At 42.8% G+C, this 19,507-nt stretch overlaps 2 protein-coding genes across 2 annotated transcripts; one reads left to right on the plus strand and one right to left on the minus strand.

Moving 5' to 3' along the window:
- The first annotated feature begins 431 nt into the window (after window positions 1-431).
- Window positions 432-14,060, plus strand: ccdc80 (coiled-coil domain containing 80). The gene is made up of 10 exons (XM_028393276.1): window positions 432-1,826; window positions 1,897-2,094; window positions 2,424-2,908; window positions 3,031-3,366; window positions 5,089-5,245; window positions 7,210-7,346; window positions 9,413-9,564; window positions 10,512-10,615; window positions 12,094-12,177; window positions 13,237-14,060. The coding sequence occupies exons 1-10, from the start codon at window positions 1,154-1,156 to the stop codon at window positions 13,557-13,559; spliced, it is 2,649 nt and encodes an 882-aa protein (XP_028249077.1). The 5' UTR covers window positions 432-1,153; the 3' UTR covers window positions 13,560-14,060.
- Window positions 14,061-14,178: 118 nt separating this feature from the next.
- slc35a5 (solute carrier family 35 member A5) lies at window positions 14,179-19,349 on the minus strand. The gene is made up of 10 exons (XM_028393277.1): window positions 19,247-19,349; window positions 18,630-18,767; window positions 18,448-18,546; window positions 17,824-17,957; window positions 17,639-17,706; window positions 17,194-17,382; window positions 16,920-17,120; window positions 16,712-16,839; window positions 16,020-16,288; window positions 14,179-15,540 (listed from the first exon to the last, which is right to left on the minus strand). The coding sequence occupies exons 2-10, from the start codon at window positions 18,751-18,753 to the stop codon at window positions 15,472-15,474; spliced, it is 1,281 nt and encodes a 426-aa protein (XP_028249078.1). The 5' UTR covers window positions 18,754-18,767; window positions 19,247-19,349; the 3' UTR covers window positions 14,179-15,471.
- Between the last annotated feature and the right edge of the window lie 158 nt (window positions 19,350-19,507).

Consider the following 19,507-nt stretch of genomic DNA (forward strand, 5'->3'; position numbering starts at 1 on the left):
ACTCTATGGTGTGTAGTTTTAGCAGTGAGAGTGGATGTGGCTTCGACTCAGCGGTTTACTTTTCTTTACTTAGGCCTTAATTACAAGCCAAATGGGGAAACTTTCATAGAGGAAATGGAAAAAACGGCTAAAAGACACATTAGAAAAGAGCATAGGTTGCCTTTGTAATTATGCTGTTTTGGCAGTAAACATGTAACTACATCATTCAGTTTCTCACTATAAAACCTAGAGGGGAACAGCAAATTTGTTTTTGTTTTTTTTTATTTGTCTGCCCACCCAGGTCAGGAGGTAAGCTAAAAAAACGGTCCAAAGGAGAAAGAAAGTTGGTTTGAGGCCGTTTCTCTCTTAGTTTAATGGGGACTTGACGCTACTCTCCCTGTCTGCATTTTTTTCCTGATGTGGGATATTTTGAATTTGAGTCAGCTTCTTAGTGCACAGCGCTGGAAAACCCACCCAGACAGACGTTCCTGTGAAAGGGGGAGTTGCAGAGTAAACTGGCAACGAGAGTCCCGGGGCAGGTCCTGACATTGCGTCGCCAAGAGTCCGGAGGCTGAGGTTTGTGTGGACATTTCTGGGAAAGACTCCAAAGCTCAGCTTCGCCAAAAGGGGGAACCTTGGAAGAGGCTCAGTGGCGTTTTCCTGCGCTGCGTAAAGACTCAGAGGATCTTCTCGCAGTTTATTGGGAATAAACAATGCCTGAGGATTAATTGGAGAAGTTTTTAGCGTGTAAACAAAGCGCGTGTTTTGGAGATGTGACGTGGTCCAAAACTTTTAGCCGAAGGACTTTAATTATTTTTATCCGGAATTATTCAAGCAGTTTGGATGTTTGTGTAACAGCGAGGATCTTTATTGCTCCTCATCTGAGAACGGAAGTGTCGCTGAGATGAAGTTGTGGATGTAACTCTTAACGCACTGTTATTCGCCTGAAGAGCGCTCAGTAAAGTGGATTTCCTCCGCAGAAGGCATGCTCTGAAAGTCATCTCTGGAAGACTATTATGTGCTGATCCTCCACACTGTATGACTTCATCTGGAATTAATTGATTAATAACTCCAAATGCACTAAAGACGTGACAGGATCGAGGCTCCACCACTGGATCTTTATACCTTCCCTACAGTGAGTGTTAAGCCAACTTTTTCCTCACATCTTACCAACATGAGGGCTTTCGTTCTGTCTTTAGCTCTGATATATCTGCTAACGTGGACCGAAGCTGACAAACAGACTCACCTCAAGCGGGTGCAGCTACACCGCCGCGCAAGGCAGGGACGTGCCCATGTGGGCGCAACAGACAAGGAGCGCTTCGTGGGACGTTTGCGTCCTGGATTTACTTCCGCGATCGCAGTGCACGGCTCCAAGAACGGAGAAGATGTCCAGGCTGATGAAGGTGTTCCAGTCACTGTGCAGGGCAAGAGACCCGGGAATCATGGTCTTGTGCCAAGGCGAGGAGTGACAGGGCAGATAGGCTTGCCACGTCAGGCGGGCATGCTACAAGATGAGGGCACTCCTGGAGCGAGAGCCAGGGTCACCCGGATGCCAAGCAACGCCGGGTCACCAAATCTGCTGGCCAGTTTTGCAGGAAAGAACCGAGTCCTTGTGATCTCAGCGCCTCATGATTCAGACGGTTACTACCGACTGATGATGTCACTCCTGAAGCCAGATGTGTACTGTGAACTGGCAGAGAGACACGTGCACCAGATTATCATGTTCCACCAGGAGGGAGAGATGGGCGGCAATGTGAGAAGGATCACCACAGAGGGGAAGGTGATGGAGGAGCCACTTGACACTGCGCTCATCCCCAGACTCATGAGCGTTCTCAAACTAGAGAAAGGTAAGAAATGAGACCTCAGACCATGGTTTACTAAAACACAACACCTGACTGACGATCTGTTGCTCTGCAGGTAAGTTTGGGATGGTGCTGCTGAAGAAGACCCTGCAGGTAGAAGAGAGGTACCCCTACCCTGTGAGGCTAGAGGCCATGTATGAGGTCATCGACCAGTCACCTATGAGGAAGCTGGAGAAGCTCAGGCAGAAAGGCTTCGTCCAGAAGTGCCGTGGCGCCGGTGTGGAGGGTCAAGTGGAGGAGGGCACACTCACAGGTGAGAAAGAACAGCTGGAAACATTCATATATCAATATCCATTTTAAACCTTTTAGTGTTTTCTGTGGATTATCCAGATCTATGCAGACATGAGGTCTGTAGTAAAACTAAACAAGCAAAGGAATATAATTAATTTGGGTGTACTGTGCCTTTAAAACCATCAACAGCCACACATTCATTTTTAAGCCCAGGACGTCAGTAGTGATGGTCGCTCACAGGCACACAGATAATTCACATGTGCGCAACTCAGTTGCACAAAAATGACCCGCTTAGATGTGGACAGTTTTCACACAACACAATACGGTTTGTTACTCCTGACACTCCTGTAGAGCGAAAACCAGAGAAGAACATCCAGAGAAAGCCAGCGCAGACCACAACAACAACCACAACCACCACAACAACTACACGACCCCCTTCTACAACTACAACTACTACTACTACCACCACAACCCAACCCACAACCATAACCACCACCAGAGCAACCACAACCACAACTAAAGCCACAACAACAACCACCAAACCCACCACAACCACCACCAGAAGAACCACCACCACAACAACAAGAAGACCCACCACCACCACCACGACTACACAAAGAACAACCAGAGCTCACACCACAGCTCTATGGCTCCCGGCCCCAAGAACCACCGCCAATTCTTACTACTACAACCGTGGTAGGGACAGGTATCCGGCTAAAACCACCCCAGCTGGAGATAACCGCGCTGACAGAGATCCACACAGCCGCAAGCTGGTACCTGTCACGCATAAACCCCCTAAGGTCAAACCCACGAAGAAGAAGAACGGGGGAGAACAGGTGATTGAACATTTTAATTCAAATTTTTGGTAATCCTAAATCACTTTTTTTCCTTAAAAGTTACAATAACAGCATGTCTTTAAAGTTGAACAAATACAGACTAGATATGCTTGTGTTTGCAGAAGATTAATGAGAATGATGACAAGTACGAACCCAGTAAACCAACAGTGAGCGATCCAGAGGAGACGGAAACCTTCACAGACATCATCCCCCCCAAGAAGGTCAAGGGCAAGCAGGATAAGCACGACAAGAAGAAGAAGAAGAATGACAAGGCCGGAGGAAAGAGAGGAGGAAAGGCCGGGAAGGATGGAAAGATCAGCGGAAAGAAAAATGGAAAGAAGCTGTCAAAGTATCCAGAGAAAGAGGACTACCCGAAGCCCACTAAGAAGCCGACACCTCCTCCAAAAGGCTCGCTGGCCTCTTTTCTGGACTACTTTGAGAACAGGAGGCGGCTACTGGTGAGTGTATGACATAATATTCACAGCTCACCAAAGGCAAGGTGTCCCTCCTTCAGGTTCAGGCCAAAGAGAAAAGAGTCTGAATAAAAACACCTTTAACTCTCTGAAATGGGTTTGAAATGTACACTTTCTTTAGAAAGTTAGTTCTTATATTTTCTCTTTCTCCAGGTAAGATCCGATTTTACGAGTGGCTGAGAGCACTCAACCAACCAAGATAAGAGAAAAACATCACAGCCCATGCACTGAAACATATGTTTTACATTTAAGGAACACAGAAACACATAATAGAATCTAATTCAGATTATGTTATGTTTTAGAGAAATTCAGAGGATTAATGAGGATTATTTAAAGCTTATACGTCATGACATATAGGTGCGTTATTTCCAGCAAATATATTATTTTTTTTATTTTTATTAGCTTACACTAACTTATACACTATTAATGTTTCTGTCATCTACTTTATACTATTTTTAATGACATACAGTATAAAAGCATATAAAATGCGCGTGCACATGCAGCCCTGTGCGCGCACGCAGGGGCACGTCTACTCTCCCTCTGACGCTGCACCGAGTCCGAAAATATTTGGATTAACAGAGCAAAGGCGTCAAATTACAAGCAGTGATATTATAGAGGCTGTTAACGTCGACATGAAGGTAAATTTCTGCTGTGTTTGTTGTTCCTGTTACATCAGTACTGACACTGAAAGGTGACCACTTTCCTTTGTTTGACTGTATTTCAAAGTATGTATCTGCTGCTTAAGGTCTTTTCTTACTGCCCTCTTGTGACGGCATCCTTGACACTGCCGACCCAGAGCAGGCTGTTTGCACACGGCACACCTGTCCTTTTATGGTGTTTAGTGGGCGTCACATAATTATGCTAATTAAGCCCAATTATGAGCACACGGTGAAAACCGATGTAGACAGTAAGAACGTTTGATGCAACCAGAGTAGCTTCTTAATATAATAATATGATATAAGAGAATGCTGCTGCATGAGGCTCATTGAGTCCAACCAGCACTCAGAGAAGTCACTGACTCTCACTTACTCACTCAGTTGAGTAAGAAAGCAGTCAAATGCTAAACAGTGGACTTTGTTACCTAGCTAAGCTAAACTAAGCTAAGCTAACCAGCTATTGGCTCATGTTTTGTGTACAGACATGAGAGTGGGTAGGTGAGTAGGTTATCATCTAACTCTTACAAAACAAAGTTTGTAGTTAGTCATTATGACCACTTTCTGTATCAGCAGTGGTGGGGCAGTGAGCACAGAGACTGTCTGCAAACAAAATTACAAATACTTGAGAATACTTGTGAATTCTTGACCTCCAGTTTTCACTGACTTCAGAGGTTGAATGTGAAGCTAGTCACAGCATCACTCTGCAGTGAGAAGCTGAAAACTAGTAAAAGAAGTAGAAAATCATTTACATCTACCCGGCCGTGTGTTTTCTATAATGCCATTGCTTCATAATCACACTGCAGTGGTATGTAGTGCAAGCAGGCTGCACAGCTGTGTGCTAACAGACTGTGAGTCTCTGCTTTGCAGCCAGTATAGATTCTTATCACAGCAGTGCTGTGGGGAGGCTGGGAAAATATGACCCATCCTCTGCTTGCAGGTTAATGTAAACACCACCTCTGCAGCTCAGTGTGGGTGTGTGGGTGGGTGTGTGTGTGTGTGTGTCGTTGCATATACATGATACTCTAACCTCTCCATACCTTCTTCCCTGCAGCTGATTACATCCCCCAGTGAGGAGAACAGTATGTATGTTCAGCAGAGGGATGAGTACCTGGAGTCTGTGTGTGAGATGGCCATCAGGAAAGTCTCCATCATCACCATCTTTGGTTCCCTCACCAACTCTACCATGAAAATTGACCACTATCAGATAGGTAAGTAGCTCTTATAGATGAACAAGAAGCTTTAAATAGCTCTGTTTTCTTTGTTTTACCACAAACGGGCTATGTTATGATGAGTATGCTAACATCTGACTGACTGGGACACAACGTGACTGCCAGTGTTCTTGTTCAGTTGCTGAGTCAGGCATCTACTGTGAAAAGTTGTTTATGAGGATGTGAATGTGCTGCAGATGTTTTCCAGACTTAATCATACAATGAACCTGCCCCACAGTGAGGCTAACTGTTGTCCTCTCTGCTCCACTCAACCTTAAATAGACTTACAGCACATGTTCCGACTGTCGCAAAATATTAAATACATCAGTTTATGCTGTAAATTTGGAGCTCTGTGGGACTCATCAATGCTGAGATGGAACCTAAGAGAGGTGTCTCCTGTCCTGTCCTAGTTCTACCTTACTTGAGTTTTGTCAAACTGGATGTTTACAGACGGGATCCCTGCTCCAAGTAAAACACTCTGAAATGCACTCTGCTTCTGCCAGAAGCCACAGTATTATGAACTTGTCTACGCAGGTGATGCTAAACTGTTCTGATGTCTGATTCCTGCAATCTTGGCTTTGGGGCAGTGCGCATGTAACGCTGTGGTGTCTTCCTCTCACAGTACTTTTATTTCAGAGTTATTGCAATGTGTCTTTTAATAATGAGCCAGGAAATGAGTTGAGTTCAGCAGCAGAGGGGTCTGAATCACATCCATACCTTCCTTGTGTATCATCTTCTGCCTCCTATAGAGCTGATGTGTAAGCTGGAGATGGTTTATTCATCACGCCCACGCACACACTCAATGTGCAATTATAACAGCTTCTGAAAAACTCCCTCTTATTTTTAAGTACTCACAGCAAGTTGTTGAAAAGCAACAAAACCACTGAGATGAGCTCTGTCATTTATGCTCTAGTATTTTAAGGGATTTTATTGCCGTCAAACCCAAATCCTCGGTTCTATGTGTGACATCCAAACCCACTTTATGAGTCTGTCACTCCACATGACGACGAGGATTTATCCCAGTGGAATGCTGCCGGAGCGATGTCACCCGCCCCCACCCACAGTTGGGCTCGGTTACACGTTTGTTCCACTTGCTGACTGGAGGGTCAGTGTGTGTATGTACAGGTTTGCATGTGTTTCTTCCAAAAAGCAAGTCCTCATAACACAAATTGTGAGTCAGTGTAATGTCCTGCACAGAAGTGATGGACACACATATGGTGCATGTATACACACACAGCTGGTTCTTTGAGTGAAGGCCCCTCCTTCACGCCTCCGGTTTGGATGTTTTGTTTTTAGTTGTGTTGTACATGGAGTGTGTTTGTTGTACATTTCTGTGTTTGCTGTCTCCTACGTGAACCGGGGCATTCCCTAATTTGATTGCTCATGCACATTACACAGCAAAGAGTGGGTGAACCAACCACCACTGCTCTGTGGTCTGCATGTAATGCACACATGCATGGAGGGAGTAGTGATTAAAGGCTTTTGCTGTGGTCTGTACAAACGCCAGTGACAGTAAATTTTGAAGACATCTGGCCCTGCAGGATCTCAGTGAATAAAAGCTGCTCTTTGTCGAGTTTGTCCCTGATTCCTTCTGCATGTTTTCATGCTATGCTTCACTGCAGACTCTACTTCACGGTCTTCTCAGACACTTTAATTTAACATGTTTTAAGCTGGCAATAGACATCACATCTTAGTCCTGTTATATTAGGATTTGATGGGACAATGATCACATAACATTCAGACCTGTGGCAATCGTCTAACCTATGGATGAGCCTTTGATGTCTACTGCACAATATGCCAGATTTCCTTGTTGTTTTTACTTGTTGAGCTAAAGTATCAAGCACAAGCCACGTTATATATCTTATGTGTCCCAGGGACTAACTGAATGTGATGGATTATACCAGCCTTTAGGAAAGAGAGCAAAAAGGTTCCAGAAGTCATCTCACATCTCTTTCTTTCTGTAGAAAATGACAAGCCTATGAAAGGTCTTCGTCAGGAGGATTTGGTGAACCAGGATCTGATCACAGAGCTGAGGAAAGAGTTTGGCATGACATATGATGAGTTTTACATGGTCCTCACAGACACCGACATGAGAGTCAAGGTAAGGACAAGCTCCTTTTAAGATGTGTGATCCTGGATAGACGCCCATAGCGCATTGCACCTGAATCCTGCAGACTATGGGCCACATGTCAACTCCACATGTTCAGTATCCCTGTTTTGTGCCTTTGGCTGTAGATTACAGCATTTTATTACACAGATTAGAGCATGAGATTAGGATTACAAGGGCAGCATTAGGCTGGTTTAAATCATACTTATCAGACAGAAAAGTATTATTTAAACTTGGAACCCAGACTTTGTTCCTGTTAATGTTTCCTCTTCACATACAAGGGTTAATCACGGTGTTCCACAGGGTTCAGTGCATGGACCGATCCTGTTCACCGTCTACATGCTCCCTCTAGGGAATGTCATTCAGAAGCATGGCATAAACTTTCATTGTTATGAAGCCTGATGAAACAGAGACATTAGTCAGACTTCAGGCATGTCTTAAGGACATAAAGGACTGGATGACCTCCAATTTGTTACTGTTAAACTCAGACAAAACTGAAGTTTTTCGAACCCAAACATCTCAGAACTAGATTTTATGATAACATTCTCTCTCTTGGTGGCATTACTTTGGTCACAGGTGGCATAGGGCCAATAAATTCATAAGTTTTCACATAGCTATGCTGCTATAGGCCTACGCGGTCAGGGGACACAAACATGATCCACTGAGTAGATCACTGTCCCCTCAAATACCCCTCTTACCTCTCCTCTATTCTCATCAGCCCAATTCATACTTGTGATTCATGTCATTAACTGTGTTTCCTGTCTTCCTCGTAGGCACGATTGTTGCATGTTTGTTCCCCTCTCTCTCCTTGATTCTCTCTATCTCTTCTTCTCCTCTACCCAGCTGACTATCAGCAGGAAGGTTCTCCCTTATGAGCAGGGTCCTGTTCAAAGTTTCTTCCTGTTAAAAGGGAGTTTTTCCTGACACTGTTGCTCTTAGGGGGGTTCAGGGAGTTTGGGTTTCTGTAAAGCACCTTGAGACAATTCTGATTGTAAAAAGCACTATATAAATAGAATAAAATTAAATTAAACGGCACAGATGATCATACAACAGCAGATCTCTTCTCTGTGGTAAAAGGCTGAAAGAACAAGATCAGCAAAACAAGCAGCTGAAATTATTTCTATTAATTTTGGGAGAGGCGGATCAACTGCCTTTTTTTCATGGAAGGTAGCCAGGTTAGAATTGTTTGGGCACATGGTAAGGATGCCTTCTTACCACATGCATCAAACTGTAAAGATTCTGTAGGGATGACCCAGGATCGAATCCAGCTGGGGCCTTTCTATGAGTTCGCAGTTTCTAAATTGGGCGTAGGTGTGAATAAAAGTGAATGGTTGTTTTTCTCTCTGTGTTAGCCCTGCGACAGACAAGAAACCTGTCCAGGTACCTCGCCTCCTGTGTTGATAGCTGGGATGGGCTCCAGCCCCCGCTCCTGAACAGGTTTTCTGCTTGATTCAATTTAGTGGACTGACCTGTCCTACTAAAATCCTGTTTTAATTCACACAACATGACGTCAGCTTTACTGCTCTTCATGTGTGTGTGCCAGGATAAAATCTCCAGGCTGTTTTTGGACAGATTCCTCAAAGAGACCACTGTTCACATCCTCTGCTGACACAGGCAGAGACAAGGCAGCCTGTGAGTGTACAGGGATGTGTGTGTGTGTGTGTGTGTGTGTGAGAGAGAGAAAAGCAAGACGTGTGAAAGAGCTGTGCTGTCACTTTAGCAAATCCTGAAGAAAGTGTGAGTGTGTTACATTTAGCCTTTAGCTTCGCATTTCACACATTACATAGAATGTCTGGTTATATTAAAGAAACATGCCTGGAACTGCTTCCCAGAAGTGATTACACAGAATGGTTGGGATGAGGCCACATTTATGAACACACTGCAAACTTCGTGGCTTCATTGGAAAACAGTGTCACCATTGTTTTATGCAGTGGGATTGTATTTTCCGAACCTCTGTGCCGTTTTCTTCCACAGGCATATTGCCTCATTTATTCTGTGGCTTCACTGCATTTCAAGTCGACCAGAATGTAACTGGTTCTTGTTGATGTTTTTATTCTCAGCAATCCTACGAGGTCCCCATCGCCATGAAGGCGGTGTTTGACTACATCGACACCTTCTCCTCTCGTATCCGAGAGATGGAGCAGCAGAAGAGAGACGGGGTTGTCTGTAAGAAAGAGGACAAGCCCAGATCATTAGAAAATTTCCTCTCTAGGTAAGAACATTACAGGAGTTTGGACGCCAGCTGTAGGTACCTGCTCTCACTCTGCCACAGTAGTGAGGTGGACCACTGGTGTCAAAAGTCTAGAACTGGCAGTTAAAGCCATGATATGGGGGAAATGACCTTAGCTGTAAGAATCAGTGCTATTCTGATATATAGTTCATTTTTAGTTGTATTTTTTAAGTTCTATGTGAATAAATATTCTGTAGTGGTTTAGGTTTTACTAGCATGTTTATAGTGAAGCTATGTTTGTAGCATTATCAACATTATTATAATGTTTATAATAAACATTATTTATTATTAATTGCTAAGTATTTTAACTGCTAAGTTAATATTCAACCGTCTGTCACACACCAATGTTTCAGTGAAGTTTACCTCATTAATGTGGTATCTGCAGAAAAATTGTGTCTCTTTTGAGTCACAGATATTGTGAACACTGAGTGTTCTCCTAAGAAATCCGAATTATTATATGTGAATTAAGAAGTCAGACTTATTGGGTGGTCTCATCAGGCTGTTTCCACTTGTATCGAACATCTGTTGCGTTGCTCAGACAGTGATCAGCTGGACCACGATTTATAGCACTTATAAGCAGCATTTGGCAGATTGCGAGCGGTCTGATTGTGTGTGTGTTTTCCAGAGAGATTAAAAGTAACATAAACCCCTGCCGTTTTTCAAGGCTGAATTGCTGCAGTCACATATTTTCATGAGATGTCTACAGCAGACAGGCTGTCTTTTGTTGCCATGGCAACGTAAATTGCAGCTCCACATCACAGTGCAGCGATCTGGCAGGTTTTTGACCATAATTCAGGGTTGTCACACTCTGGCAGTAATAGTATGGGAATATGTAGCATACAAGCACAAGTTCCTTGTCTCACTGTAGAGCTTTCACCGCTGCACCAAAGTGCCACTTAAATCCAGGCTAAAATTTTCTGTGATTGCAGGTTCCGTTGGAGACGTCGCCTGTTCATCATCTCCGCCCCGAACGACGAGGAGTGGGCCTATCAGCAGCAGCTCTATGCCCTGACGAGCCAGGCCTGCAATCTGGGTGAGTTGTCTGAAATGAAGCAGTGGCTTCAGCAAACTCCAACCTGTGACTACTGAGTTTTCCCACTTCCCCGACTCGAGGGCAGAGTGCTGCTCTTCTTTATACTGTGACTGAAAACACAACTGTAAAGTTTAGGGCAGGCAAACCACAAGGCACTATAAAGTTCCACAGTCCGGTTCTGCTGAGGGTCATCTCCACAGAATAAACCCTTTTATCTTCTTATATCTTCATGCCAAACTCCAAACTCTTCCTGTGCAGTCTCTGATGAAGAGAGTGGACGGTCTGGCTCCACATGACTGACCCAGCCATGTGTCCTGCCAAAGTATTACTCAGACCACTTATGAATATGTGAAAAAGTTGATTACACAGAATGTTTTTGTTTACTGCAGCCGTTGTGTGTGTGTGTGTATGTTTGTACATGTGCACAGAGGGATGTGCAGAAGGATCCCAGATTACTCAACAGTTCTGAAGATAACAAGCTGCTCTCTTTTTTTTTTGTTTTCTTCCTGGCGACACCCCTTTCAGGCCCCGTCAACTTTTCCACAATTACTTACAGTTATTACTCTATATCTCAAAATGAGACATTTATCTAAACCTTGCAAGTCTCAACAGTCTGATGTGTCTGACAGATTTATGGAAGATAAATGTAAACTTTAAATAGCCCACAGTGAACTGCACTTCTCAGTAAAACCAAATAAATGCTGTCATCAGGACTGTACCCGGGTTGAACCTAATGCGGCAGTCTTGTTTATATGAATTCAAGATTTCTACTTGGCTCTTAATACTAAACACTCCTGTCGAGAACATACAGATGTATTTGTGTCATTCTCGTCTCTTTATCTTTGTTAAAGTTATATGGGATTATCTAATAAGAACACTTTTATCTACGCTTTGACATATTACCTCATATTGAGGCAATATAATAAAATATAAAATTAACCATCCCTAAATGTGTCAGGCTGAAGAAAACGGCTCGCTTTACTTCATCACCAGGTCCAGATCAGGTTCTATGAGGACTTTTTCCCCCTTGTATGTTGCTCTTGGCTGGGTTGCCACCCAGGACTGGCTGTTCACTCCCTGCCCCACTCCTCCCCCTCCCTCCGTGCCCCAGACAAAGGCCTGTCCTGCTGACTGGGCTGAAGGCCTGAGAGGTTTGATCCTGGTATTCAGTACTTGGCGCTCACCAAGTAAAAGCCAGCGTTCTCCTGTGTTTAATGTGGGCTTTCTCGCTTCAGAGGAAACAGCTTTTTGGCAGGACTCTCCAGACCACCGCCACGATCTCCACCCTTTACTTCAGAACCGGTGTTCAGTATGGTTCCAATAATAAACAACCACAGTGAAATCAGCTCGGATTAACAGAAAGGCTGGTGGATAAAAAAGCAGTTTTTCGGCTTATTACAGACGCAGTGTTCAAAATCTTATTGTTATTTCTCTTAGATGTTTGCTTCTTTCTGATGAGTGTCGTCATGGTGATATAGGTCTGAGGCACATCGCCATTCTGAAGCTGGTTGGTACGGAGGCACCAGATATGGGCGGAGTCTTGGAGCTCTATCCTATTAACGGTAAGAACCTTGTCCTACAAAATGTATTGTAACTGTGGGTACGCCCTGTCTGAAGCAAACACAGGAGCTGTGTGGGCAGCCATGCCTCCATAAACGGGAGTGTGACTTGTAGATCACAAAATTCACACAAAGTTTTTATGTTGCTTCAAAGACTTGATCTTTGAAAGATGTACTGTAGTCTGTGGACTGTGGCCATAGCTGCCGTATATGCATCTCATTTTAGGGACTACATGGCCTTTGAAGAACACACCTACAAAGACCACAAAGGTTGCAGGTTCTACCTCCATATACCACAGTGTTGCAGCTAATGTGGCCTGCAGAGCATGTCCATCATAGTCCACGAAGGTCACAGCAAATACATGTATCTCAATTCATTGTTTGTAAACTACATCTATTAGGTCTAGGGGAAGTGTTGGCTTCATGGTCACATGGTGTGGCGTTAAAACCCTTGGTCTCTTATTTCCTTGACAACTGCTCTTATCACTTAATAACATTGACACTTGCATTTAAAGTTTGTACTTCTCAGTAATTACAATTTACATTTGCAGACCTGTTTGCTGATCCCAGGCATCACCCTCTCTTAATAAATCTTGGCAAGTTTGGGCTATCAATAAAAGTAAAAGAAGGAAAAGAAGGCCACTCACTCTTAAGAGAGCCTTTATAACGGGATAGCCTTGGCACATCGTTGTGATGCATTTAGTTTTCTAATGCAGCCAAAATTAAACTCAGGTCACCTTTAGTCGATTTAAAATAGTGTCTTTAGTGGTGTTTAAACTTTTCTCCCTGATTTACCCTCCTTAAACAAAGCCACAAGCAGCTGCTATTGAGTCAACCATGGTCAAAAAACATTTACTGGGAGAAAAGGAATCTGAGTCAGGTTTATACAATACTGTAGAAACCAGAATTATCACCAGCAGACTGAGGTTTCTGTCTTTGGCATTTAAACTCAGCATGAGGAGGTACTGTAAATGTCAAACAAGTCTGTAGAGGCAAACACTGTTTTTCACTGTAAAAAATAAATTCTCTGTCCTGAAATGCCTGCATCTCTGCCATATCCAGGGACTGCTACTGTGGAGCGTGAAGGGCTGTCAGGCACACTGGTGAAGGACATGAGGAACTACTTCCAGATCAGCCCTGAATACTTCTCCATGTTGCTGGTAGGGAAGGATGGTAATGTTAAGTCCTGGTACCCGTCGCCCATGTGGTCCATGGCTATCATCTATGACCTTGTAGACTCTATGCAGCTACGCAGACAGGAAATGGCTATCCAACAGTCACTGGGCATGCGATGCCCTGAAGATGAGTACGGTGGCTATGGCTACCATCAGCATGGATATGAACATGGTTACCAGGACGGCTACCACCAAGGTTATGGTTACTAATAAGTAACTCTGGGTGCACGCTGTTGCCTTTTCTACCCATTGTTCACTAGGCAGTTGTCACACATGGAGCGAGCTCTTTGAATGTTTTGTAGCACTTAGTGGAAGCCTAAAACCTGCTTTCACCTTTCCAGTTCTTTGATATTCAATATATAACATAGTATGGTTCAAGTACTGGTAATTTGGGAGGGTCTGGTTAGTGGATAAACATGTAGATGAGCCTAGAAGTTCAGGGACGTGTTGTGGATGTCGGGCAGTATGTCACCATAACTTGCTTTCCAAATCAGATTTACAAACCAGTATTCATATTTTCAGCACACGTTTGTAGATAACAGGCTAAAATAAGTATTTATTGGACATTTGTTGGATCTGAGGTGCAGTTTCCAATTATTTTATGACAAGAAGCTGTCACATTATTTCTCTTTTGTAAAGTTTCTGTTGCTATACAATGTTATTATTTATACTCTATAGGCTATATGACAAATAAACATTTGTTTACTACCAGTATTGATCATGCTGTGCACAACACTGTATCTCACAAATTTCAGTCTAAATGATTGCAACTATGTTTTGAGCTACATCTCCCCCTAGTGGCACAATATTGTAAAGATGGCTAGGGAAATATTTTAAGAGTGAATTTTATTGGTATTTAATGATGAAAAAAGTACATTCTATACAGCAAATAAATGAATACTGAAGTTAGTACTACACCCTGCCAATCCCATGGTCCGATCAACATGGCCAATAGTACGTATGTGCAGCAAAGAACATCTTAAATCCCTTTCAAAACTAAAAACAAAATGAAACACTGTCTGCATAATTAAAAGGTGTATTATCCATCTTTAAAACAACAACCCTGCCAGTGAAACACGATTATATTTGCAACTTTATTTATATAAACTTTTCACCACATGTACAGCACCATGTCATCCTGGCGGAGACCGTGATGTCTGTGTGGTGCTTGGTATGAACATCAGCTGGCACTAGCAAACCAACAGTGACAGCTTTTGACAATGTCTACCATGCTGAAATCACTATAAGGGAGGTGATGTTTGTAGAGATGAATATTTGATATTGACAGCCACCAGAGAAAGGTTGTCCACTTTCACGGTTTGTCTCTTAAGTGGCAAAAGGTTCGTTAGTAAGTGGCACTGAAATGAGAATGAACCGTCTTGTTAGCTGTCATGCTAACAAGGACTGTGATCATGATAATCCTGCTTCACGGACGGTGTTAAATCTGTCATTATATTTTAGAGGAATAATCAATTACAGTGCGTTTCATTAAGTTTGGATAATTGCGTTTTATCTTTTTTTACAGTTTTTTTATTTGAGATTTTATGGCACAAACCTTAATTAAAAAGAAAATATGTACTTTCTAGTGCTCAACAGTTCAAGGCAAAAGTAAGAAAAGCAGGGGCCAGGTGGTTGTGCTTTCCAGAATCCAGGCAGTAGTGGTCTATTTTATCAATACAATCCCTTTGCTCTGCAGTGGAACCTATAGGCCTGATGTTTATAGATTTCTGCTAATTTACAATTACATAAAAATGTTTTGAAGCTTTTTATGTATTTGTCCTGGGTAAACTTATACTTTCCACATTGTTTAAACACAGGAAATGAATTGCACAGATTGTGTAAACAGCTCAGCCTCACCACACTGCTGGTCATTAATCACTTTAAATAGCAACATGTGTAAGAAGAATCATCAGAAGTAATCCATAAAAATTATTCCACATTCAGCTAAATGCTTCCATCACACAAAGGACGGCAGTCGCATACAAACAGGCACGCCTCAAAATATACATAAAAGAGTATTTATCCCAAAGTTTAACACTTTTTCTTGCCGGCCACCATGACAGTTTGTGACCATGTTGCATCCCAGAGGAATAAGTCTGTTTCATATTAAGATGAATATACACTACAGTGACTCCTCCTCTGATTCACTGTCTGTATTAGGCTTTGTAAGCAGCTCCAGCTCCTCTCCGTCCTACAAAAGAAAACACAAAGAGGACATCAGAAGAGGTCAAATACAGAGGGCACACACTGAGGTATTTCACACATCAACATATTAAACTCTCCAAGTTGTTGTGAGACCTTGGTGAGGAGTATTGAAAACAGACAGGAAATACCTAGCATTTTAAAGCCACAGCTGCTAAGCAGCTACCATGAAGTCCTGCTAACTTCAGGACAGCGTCCTTAGAAGGCCCCCACAGAGATCTGTCCTGTTAAATAGCTTCCTCTCTCTAAATCTACTGCACTGATTTTTTTTAGGTATAGCTCCAGCATGAGTCTGGATGCTGTTTTCATAGCAGGGACTCCAGTTTCTGTCTGCACTGAAGGAATCACCCTATAGAGAAACAAGAGCCAAGTTTCCTATGGAGAACTTGGTGTGTGGGTGGAGAGGAAGTGGCTATACATCAGGGTTAGGTGAACGAAGTAGTGGAGAAAAAAAGATTTTGTGCCTACCCCTCTTGACCTCTCAAACACCTCTCCGTTGATGACCCGCAGTTTTTCCTGCTGCAGGCTGTACTCCGGGTCCTTGGGCCGGCTGGCGTTGTAGATAAAGATGGCCAGCAGGACCATGGGAGCCTGGAGGAAGAAGTCCAGTGATGGGCGGAAGTCAAAGAGGAAGAGGGAGATGCCCGTAACCAGAACGGTGGTGATCTGGCCCGTCAACACATGAAACATGTTGTCTCTAAATTTAAGAATGAAGGCCACAGATAGACCCAGGGCAGCTGGGGAGAAGACAGAGTGGAGTGTGACTTTAATTCTGTATCCAGCGACTCTCATTTCCATACAAACAATGTGATATCTCATGCTGTGATTTTTTTTTTAATTAATAAAAATAGTAGTGGAAAATCTTTGGAAGGCACATCAACTGCAAGTTCCCATGTTTTAGATGCAGAGCTTAAGAGGTGCCGACAAAATAATTTTTGTCTAATCATTTTCCCACGCCACATTAAGCTAACTGGTTTTCGGCTAAAGTTTAATATTTAACAGACAGATCAAAAAGTGATATCAATATTTTAGTTAACCTCTGTGCAAGAGAGCAGACAAGCACAAAATATGGTTTTATGTACCAAAACAGAGAGGCAGCAGTTATTTTGGACAGCTCTGATATTTTCTTTCGAATTAGGAATATATCCAGCTTCACTCACCAGTGACCAGCACCAGACACAGGGAGTAGATGTTATGTCCATGTAGGAGGCCACAGTGCATTGTGAGTCCTCGTGCCTCACTACTGAGCCCAAGAGTCAGACCATTACACACCACACCAAAGATATACCTGCAAAACCGTGCAGAAATTAAATGAGATTAGACATGTGACCTCTGTCATACCCATGTTCTCCATCAGCTGCTTCTCACAATTTACTGTTCTGTATGAAGATGCTCTCAGTGAGTTGGTCTCCTTCTTTGAGAATCTTCTCGTTATAGATGTTGGCCATAGCGGAGATGAAACATTGGAGGAGGAGAAGGATGTGACCAACACCCAGAGATCGAAGCTTCTCCACTATTTTGTCCCTCCAGGCTTGACCAGGTAAGGATGAGGTCCACGATTCACTAGCACTGTCAAAGGAAAAAATGCTTAGAAACCTTTGTTATGGGACTTTATTTATGCCACATTTGTTCCTCACATTACCTGCTGTTCTTCATTTGCTCCAGTAGCTGTGTGTAGAGCAGGCAAGAGTTAGAGGGGGTGGAGAGGGGGTTTGCATGGAGACCAGGAACAGCTATGGATTTTTGGCTATTTCCTGATCCTGTTGTCAGGGAAACGATGGACAAGAAGAGGATAACCAAAGCAGCCCACTGAATCCAGGACAGACGCCTCCTGAAGGACAGCACCAGAAACAAAACAATCCATTGTTATAAACTAATAATAATTTGTGATTCAGAGAGTGGACAAAACTAAAACGTAGAAAGGAAAGCGTTCTACAGAGGTTACAAATGAGCAACAAGTGTTGCACACTTATTTCCTGTTTTTATGCTCTTGCAATAACTAACAGCTTCTCCACAAACACACACAGTCCTCTCCGAGCATAAATAACATAAGTAACATAAACATTACAGTGTTTTAGTTCACTTACTTCAGAACAATTCTAAAGAGTACAGCTGTGGTCAGGATGACAAAGTTTGAAAACAACACTGCCATGGCCTGGGAAAAAAAGGACAGTCGACTTAGAGATTAAAAAAACAACAACATTTGAGTCAGTTATAGCAGGAATTAATGCAGTGCATGAATTTTTAGTCTTGCAGTTTAGTCTTGACTAACCGGCTGCAGGTAGGTCATTACATAGAAGATGATGAGGTTGTCCAGAAAATAGAGAAAAGCCGGGACAGCCCATTTCAGGGACTGGAGCAAGGAGTAGCTGGATGCACAGCCCAACTCTCTGCATGATCGTCCTTCTGAGGAAACGAGAGAAAAAGAGGGGAAAAGGTTTATTCTGTATTGTATTTAATCAGAATAACGTTTTACATGGAACATAGAGAAATCATAAACACATGATGAGAGGGATACTGGGAGGGAAGTTGGGGAGTAGAACAGGAAGGTTGCCCTTAGATTTTCTGAGTATCTGGGGAATCTGAACATTAACTTGCTTCAGTTGCTGATTAACAGTTCACATTTTAAAAAGTTAATTCCCAAACCTGATCATGGTTACTGAGTACTGCTGATTTTGACCCAAAACAGGCCATTTTGAAATGCTAAGTATAACATTAACTTCACATTTAATACACTGTTAATCTAATGTTTTCTGCCATGATGAAAAACCTGTAAACTGCCTGCTACAGACAGAAGCAACAGTACGTTTTCCCTTCCAAGACATAACATGCAACCTGAATACAGACACTCACAACCAGACAAACGCATGGATAGAGCAATGAAATCAATGTTTACCTCGTACAATAACTCTGATGGACATCACCAAACAAAAGAGCAGTTTGAGTGCCTCAGCAAGTAGATTGACAGAAGCAGGGAGGAAATCATACTTGTTTTCTGTAAAGTAGAACAGTTAACATGGTGTTAACACCTCGTGGAAAAAGCAACAGTTCTGCTTAACATGTCTCTGTGTGTGTCACCTGCGTTAGCAGAGAATTTAAGCAGCAGGATGCGACTGGTCCCCAAGGCTACAAAGCCCAGACCAAGAACCAGAGTGTAGGCTGAAGAGCGGGAGCAGAGTCTTGAGCAGGACTGGCCCACCATGGCTGGGACACAACCTGGATTTGTTATTGAATACACAGACACATATAGCTGTTATCTGAAGCTTGATGACAACGGATCATTAAACACATGTGCAAAATTTGTATCTAAAATGCAATAAAACCGGGGATATATCAGATCTGTTAGGTTGCCTTTAGTTTGTTTGCACTGCATTGTACCACCTGCTTCCAGCTGCTCAAACTCGTGTTTATCTGCTTGGCACATTAACTATGTTTGGAATCTGGAACTCCCTTGCAGTGCTTTGATGAGCTTAAAAATAATTCATAATTGACAGGGACGTGAGTGATCCGCAGAAGTTAGGATTTAAACCCACAGATCTAAGAGCTCAGAACTAGCCCATCTTTATTAGAATAACAACAGTCATGTTTCTGCAAATTAACACCTTCAACAAACGCAACCGGCACGTCCGCTTAAATAACCACACACACGGTTCTCAAGCTGAGGTATAAAAATGACATTATCGTAAAATGCGTACCTGTTATTCTCCCTTTTAATAAGACATAGCTGTAGCATTCCTACTCCGTCAACAGTTGGGCTTCCGGGTTACTCAGCGCGCCTGCGTACTGGCGCAGTGACGTGTCGACGACATCCTGTACTCTTATTTGTGTACACCGACTTATTCCCCCTTAATCTTATAATAAGCAAACAAAAAAGAAACAAAGCAAATAAATAAAATTGCCAAAATAAACTTTTGTTTTTGGTTTATGTTTGATATAAATATAACACTTTTAAATTG

The sequence above is a fragment of the Parambassis ranga genome, chromosome 21, assembly GCF_900634625.1.
Source record: "Parambassis ranga chromosome 21, fParRan2.1, whole genome shotgun sequence".
Taxonomy (NCBI): domain Eukaryota; kingdom Metazoa; phylum Chordata; class Actinopteri; family Ambassidae; genus Parambassis; species Parambassis ranga.